Genomic DNA, 6,924 nt, shown 5'->3' on the forward strand with positions numbered 1-6,924 from the left:
CGCATGTGATACGATGAGCTAATTTGGCCATGTGCATGGTTGTAACAACTTCGTCATATTTCCTTCTTCTATTGGCTGTTACGTTTCGTGCTTTCCAAGAAAATATCTTGGTAAATCTTCTACAAATGAGTTGGTTAATTACAGCTGTCCTCTGACATTACCTTTTGGTCATTTCTGCGGGTGGGAACAGTACCTTGCGGGTGACTTCTGAGGATGTCTGGATCTTCCCGCACATAGTCTCTAGCTATTGTTATTGTTCTTCCTTTGTCTTGAGTTATGCGGGTGATTTACATGTTCCGCGGGTGACTTCTGAGGGGGTCCTCTTTCACCTACAAATAGTCCTTAAGAGTATTTGGGTATTTTTGGTATCCTACCTCCATAATAACTATATGCCGATTAATCAATTTCAACAAAAAACGTGATGATTATTTATATTTTGAAAAGATACTATTAAAAATCTATTAGCAAGAAAATCAAGAGAGAGAAGCCAAACTCCGTCATCAAGTAATTATTATAATACTCAATTCGTCCCATTTTTAAATGTCATGGGATTTAAAACACACAAATTAAGAAATGTTTGATCATTTTATTTTATAAGCTGTAAAATGACAATAATTTCCTTTAAGTTATTATGCTCACTTGTTTTGTGGAGTAAAATGAAACATCTAGTATATGTAATAGTAAGGGCACAATTGGAAATTGAATTTATATGTATAGAAATGACATTTAAATTGAGACAGCCAAAAATGGAAAAATGGACATTTAAAATGGGACGGAGGGAGTAATATATAGCTTATACAAACCATCTTGTTTCTTTTATAAGAGTGTCCGAGTCCATTGAAAATCCAAATCCTCTGACATTAACGAGAAAGGAATTTAATGTCGTCTCTAGCCATCAGGGCACTGCCTTCCAACCATACCCCCGCCGCCACATCATAATCACCAAACATGTAACTAGTTGTCTCTACACACTTTGAACAAAATTAACAAAGAATTATTAGAACATTCATACCCAAATTACTTAGGCTCAATTTCGTATGAATACAACACAAAACAATCCTCCAAGCCAAAATACTCACTTTTCTAGCAACAAAACGACAACATGTTGTCGCAACCGCCCTTTCCGGAAGAACATGAAGAACGTAATAATTATGATTGAATGCCATGGGATATGTTCTTAGGGGAAGGTTCATGTACATTTTGTTCTTAATATAAGTACGTAAGAAATAATGTCAATTTATTTAAAAATGCAAACATAAGAAACAATATCAACTACAATATCAATCTACATAAACAATGACTTACAATAACAAAGAAAAGAACCTAAAAATTACAACAAAAGAATCAAAATCAAGAACAAAATAATAACAGCATATACCAGCAAATACTTATAACAGCAAAAGAAAACATCTAACAATAACAACAAAATATAGATAAGCAAATACTTATAACGTCTCATAATCGAAAATTAGCAAATACGAACAAAAAATAGCAGCAAACACCTATAAAAATAAACCTAATCATAACAACAAATTGGTTCTCACCGTTTTCATGTTAAAAATAAAATGTATTTGATTCTGTTTCTATGTTCTTATATTCAAAAGTAGTAGTTTTTTTTAATTCCATTGAATATTAGATATGGAACATTTATTTGCAAGTGTTGCGCAATGCTTGATTATGAATTTTGTAATAAATGTTAGCCAATTTATTAGTGTTGGAAATTGAAACTATGAAATGTCATACGTTATGGTTGTTAAAGAATTTTCATGATAGAAATCAAAATTTTTTACACAGAACTCTATTCACAATTCACATCATTATGTCTCTCAAAATACTAAAAAATGTCTATTGTATATGCATTTAACCATTTTAGGATACATCTTTCCCACTCTACTTCTTTTTCGTTATAAACATCGCAAAGCTCGTACGATTTATGATAGATGGACAACTAGTATGCATAGCAATGTAAATTGATAATAACTTAATCAGTTAATCCTAAATTTATAATTACACATATATCAAGATGTAATTTAAAGTTTGATAATACGTGGAAATAGTTAAATAAAGTCACGGCTATATATCCAATTTGCGTCAATCCGTCAACATAATAAACGCATACTCTATGTTAATTGAATATCAATGTTTGGAGCATTCATGAAGATAAATGTTTTAATGAGTTATTTTCAAACCTTGATGAAGAGATGTTAATAGAAACTTACACCTAACAAGAGATAAGAACCAAAATGTCACACTATAGATCTGTTTAAAGCATGCATAAGTATTAATAACATACCGAATTGTTAACAAAAAAAAATGAATTACTTTCATAAAAACCTATGGAAATACATCTCATAGGTTTGGTTGTTTACAAATGGAACCTCAAGCACATAAAAACATCGAACCAAGACTTATCAACTTCCAATATTAAACGCTATAAGACCAAAACTCAATTGTAAAATTCATACCCAAATTTGAAACTTACAAAACTAATTTGTGACTGGTGTTTAGCCAAGTATCTTGCCTATCTTTTAAGTTAGTTTTACTAAATTACCTCTACTTTAAATATTAGGATAGCTATTTATGTTTTTTTCATATATCATTAGTTGATTAGTTTTATTAACTTTTCATGTTCATGGTAAAATTTTAATATAAATGAATCTAGTTTTTAATTTTTCAATGCAAATAAAAAACTATTTACCAATTTAATTTTTAGATTCTTTTCAACTATTTAGATGGTTTAATCTATCATTTTCATCTTCATCTTCATCAAAGCTTTCTCCTCCTCAAGGTGGATCCTTGCTTTTAAGACCGTGTCATGTGACACGACTAAATGTACATTTATTTTAACATGCTAAATATATATATATATATATATATATATATATATATTTCATATGATAACATCGTATATTTTTGAATGATAACACATTACATCGAAAAAAAAGAGAAGTGGATGATTTTTTGAAGGTGTGTTAGATCATTAACATTAGTTGAATCGACACTTTTTTTTATGTGATTAGCATTACATGTTAGTGGATCTTAAAGTGCACATCATCATTGGAATTTTCTTTACTTTGAAAACCCAACTTGACACGAAAAAAATGATAGACATCCGAACACCAAGTAACTAAAACATGATAACACACTAGTAAACTAATTTACAAGATCTATCATTATCACCACCGCTATCTTCCTTCGTCTTTGACACGGTAAAGAAGTCCTCAAATGGAACCTCCATTGTCGTTCGTTGTCATATGTTTTGGTTACTAATTATGTGGTTAGTAATTTGGTGTTGTTTTAAGATGATATTACGAGATTAATAGTTGGTCCTAGAAAAGAGCAGCATAATGTTCAAACTTAGGGGAAATATCATGGACAGAGTAGTAGCTAATAGTAGCAGGATAATATGCTGCATTTAAGAGGCCCCCCCTGTGTTCCTTTTACCCCTGCTCGACACGTCATCTATTTAAAATACTTTAATTTCTCGTGTTTAATATTGCTACCCTTACCCACCCATTTCCTGGTTAATCAACCAAAAATTACTATAAATATAAATTTAGTGTTAATAGTTACATCCCATAGTTTATGTGTAGCCTTTTGAATTGATGTTATATTGTCATGTGTTTTATTAAGAAAAGAAATATGAATGTGTTTTCGGCTAATACCGTATATGTGTTCTATATGATATAATATGATATGTAAAAGAATTGTTTTTATAAACTAATTACTTTTTGGTAACAAATTTTTCGATACCCAAGTTTCTTTACTCATTATATTATATGTTAGGAAAATCACGGAAAAGTGAAAAGTAATTGATTATGGAGCTAACTAACTTATGTCTAGATAAAGAATATCAGAAGTAAATTGGCTAGAAAAGATCCAAATTAAGAAGGGCACACATTAGTTCGTTATATTTTAGAGTTACGAATTTACGATACACATCTATAGCAAGTGAAATAACGTCAGCGGATCGGATCATGTTAGAAAAAGTCATCGGCACTTTGCCAAATTATAAAGTTTGAATTTCATCATTTTGAGAGCTTTTATTTCGAACTCTAACGGTTTTCCGTAATTTTAATAATGATAATTATTTACTTTTATTTTTTTACGTACACAAAATTACTTCTAATTTCAGTTCATTAAATTTTGACTCAGTCTAACAAATCTAAATTTGCTTTAATAATTTCATCATTCAATACCACATCATATTTCTTCTAAAGATATTTCTTATCATTTTGCTTTTGCTTTGTGTTTAGAATAATATTATTAGATGTTATATTCTTTTATAGGAATAAAAGATAATAATAGTTATAACTTTCTACACGGGAGTATCAAATTAATATATTCAATTTTATTTTAATAAAATATTTCTTTAAAACACGTAGGAAATACTATGTTTTACAAACTCATTGACCAAAATAAATAACCAAATACTACTACAATCAGAAAAAAACCAGAAATATATTCATTATTGTTGTTTAAGTGTAATATAGCTAGCTAGCAACAAGTAACAACATGATCCCAACATGTTTAGACGTTTGATTCTTAAAATAACTAATAATTATTCAATAAGCTACTTGTTAAAGACGCCAAAGGAAAACTAGGATGCCGTTATCAGATAAAACTCTTATGTAAAATACTTCATCCGTCCAAATAAAAATGTCATGGTTCGAAAAACACAAAGTTCAAGGTAGATTGAATAATTACTCTCTCTGTCCCGGTCAAAGTGTCTTAGTTTGAAAAACACAAAGTTTAAGGTAGATTATATTATTGTTTTTTTTTTGCTTACCAAATGACAATAATGCAATTTGAAAGCGAATATTTGTAATGTTATAAGCAAAAAAGAGAGTATATTAACACTTTTAATGAAACGCAGAGCAGCATTCATCAAATACATAAAACACTTTCACATACAAAATACTAGAACTACACAATATAGCACGAGTCAAAAGCATAGTAAAATAGGGCACATATATTTATACGATTTTTACAATTTTATTTATTTAAAGTAATTTCTAAAAAAAATAAAGTATTTCATATTTCAATAAAAGTATTTATTCATCAAATTGCATCAAAATAATCCGTATTAAAAAAAAACATTCAAAATTTTAAACATATTCTTCTTTCTCCACTTTTGTTCTTCCCCTATCTAAAGTACTTCTTGTGGGCCACCTCTTCCCTCTATAAAAACCCGCTACCTTCCATTGTTTTACAAAAACCAACCACCCCAACTCCGTCACCGGAAACCTAACTCCGTCCACCCACAAAACATGGATATCTTCGACATCCACAACATTAACTCAGAGAAACACAACGCAATACTACACTACCACCGGTTCAAAAAACTAGCCAAATTATTCCGGCTAGTTGAAGTCTTACTAGCCGTAGTTCTACTGTCATGGCTCTCATCTCGTTTACCATTCGTCGTTAGAATCTCCGGCGAGTACTTCCGTCAACTCATCACCATCATCGTTAGCCCTCTATTCATTTTCCTCATCGGTAACGTTATTGTTCTCACTCTCGTAGTCAAATCCGGTGGAAACTTATTAGATATTAATATCACCGGAACTGATTTGTACGAAGAGATTGTGAGTAGTGACGTCCCACCGGTTCTTGAACCGGAGGAAGTGGTTTACCAGGATAAGCAAATGCTATGTGAAGTAAACACTAAACCGGATGTGGGTTTAAAGGCTTATAAGAGGAGTCAGTCGGAGAAGATGGTGAAAGTTGAGAAGAAGTTGAAGCGGTCGGTGACGGAGATGGGTCACCGGAAAGTGGATATTAATATTATTCCGGTGGAGGTGAATAAACAAGAGGAGAAACAAGACGACGTCGTGGAGGAGTTGAGTAATGAGGAGTTTCAGAGGAGGATTGAAGGGTTTATTGCGAGACAAGTTAGGTTTCATCAAGAAGAAAAGTTATCGGTTGTTGTTTCTAGTAAAAATTTAATGTGATGATTTTATTTTATTTGCCCGTACAATTTTATTAAAAAAATACGGATTATAAGTTATTATTGAAATTATATACTAGTTGTTATCTTGTTTTTGCACACAGCTTTTACTAGTATCGATTCACACTTTCACAGTATTTTTTGAATTTTAGTTTTTAACTTTTGTTTTTTACCTTTTCGAGAATGCATGGATGATGGATGAGATCCTGTTTTACTTTGAAGTTGGTAATGTGGAGTTTAGAGATTCACGCTTGGTAAAAAGTCATCTAAGAATATTGCAAATTTGCAAGGGTAAATGGTAAAAAGAAGGTAAAAGTACAAAATAGTTTTAAAGATTTGAAATTATTATGTGTAAAAAGTTACTAAAAGTATTGCTCGTAAATCATAAGTTTCTTATTATTCAAATATTTTATTGTTATTTAACTTATTTTACAACTGTTATTAAAGGGTTTTTAAACTCTGAATCGCTTAGAGATAGAGGTGTGGTTATATTTTCTAAAAGTTTATGAAATTTCTTAATAGTTAAATTTTTACAGTCATGTTAAATGATTCGGAGGCTACGTCTTAATAAGTCAAACATCTTATTGATTCGGCACAAGATTGTCTAACTTTCTAATTTTATACATTTACCTTCAAGGTACATCAGCATAGAAACATAGATCATTAGATTTTCATTATGATTTATGCATACTATTTACAGTGTGTTATATATGAAATGGATATTTGATCACCATCATGTCATGTAAGTCATTATAAATTTTACTTATAATGGGAACTTAATTTGTAAATCATTTCTATTATGTTTTTTTAGTCTTCTGATAAATGTAACAAGTGAATTGTTTTTAACGACCAACATAAAATTGCTTATGTACTTTGTATGGGGTAACCTAATAACAAAAAGGTTATCTCAAGTTGTCTCAACCCATCCATACAGAACCCTTAGTTAGTGCCTCCAAGTTATTTATAGTTTTAAG

General features: G+C 30.4%; 1 protein-coding gene across 1 annotated transcript; it reads left to right on the forward strand.

Moving 5' to 3' along the window:
• The first annotated feature begins 5,270 nt into the window (after positions 1-5,270).
• LOC143553456 (uncharacterized) lies at positions 5,271-5,954 on the forward strand. Its single transcript, XM_077043459.1, has one exon. It carries the CDS (start codon positions 5,271-5,273, stop codon positions 5,952-5,954), a length of 684 nt encoding a protein of 227 aa, XP_076899574.1.
• The last annotated feature ends 970 nt before the right edge of the window (positions 5,955-6,924 follow it).

The sequence above is a fragment of the Bidens hawaiensis genome, unplaced genomic scaffold, assembly GCF_021521415.1.
Source record: "Bidens hawaiensis isolate Kalapana, Puna unplaced genomic scaffold, B.hawaiensis_p1.1 tig00017241_1, whole genome shotgun sequence".
In the NCBI taxonomy this organism is placed as follows: Eukaryota; Viridiplantae; Streptophyta; class Magnoliopsida; order Asterales; family Asteraceae; genus Bidens; species Bidens hawaiensis.

Coding starts and splice junctions, on each gene's coding strand:
- LOC143553456 (XM_077043459.1), top strand. CDS start 5,271: ATGGATATCTTCGACATCCACAACATTAACTCAGAGAAACACAACGCA.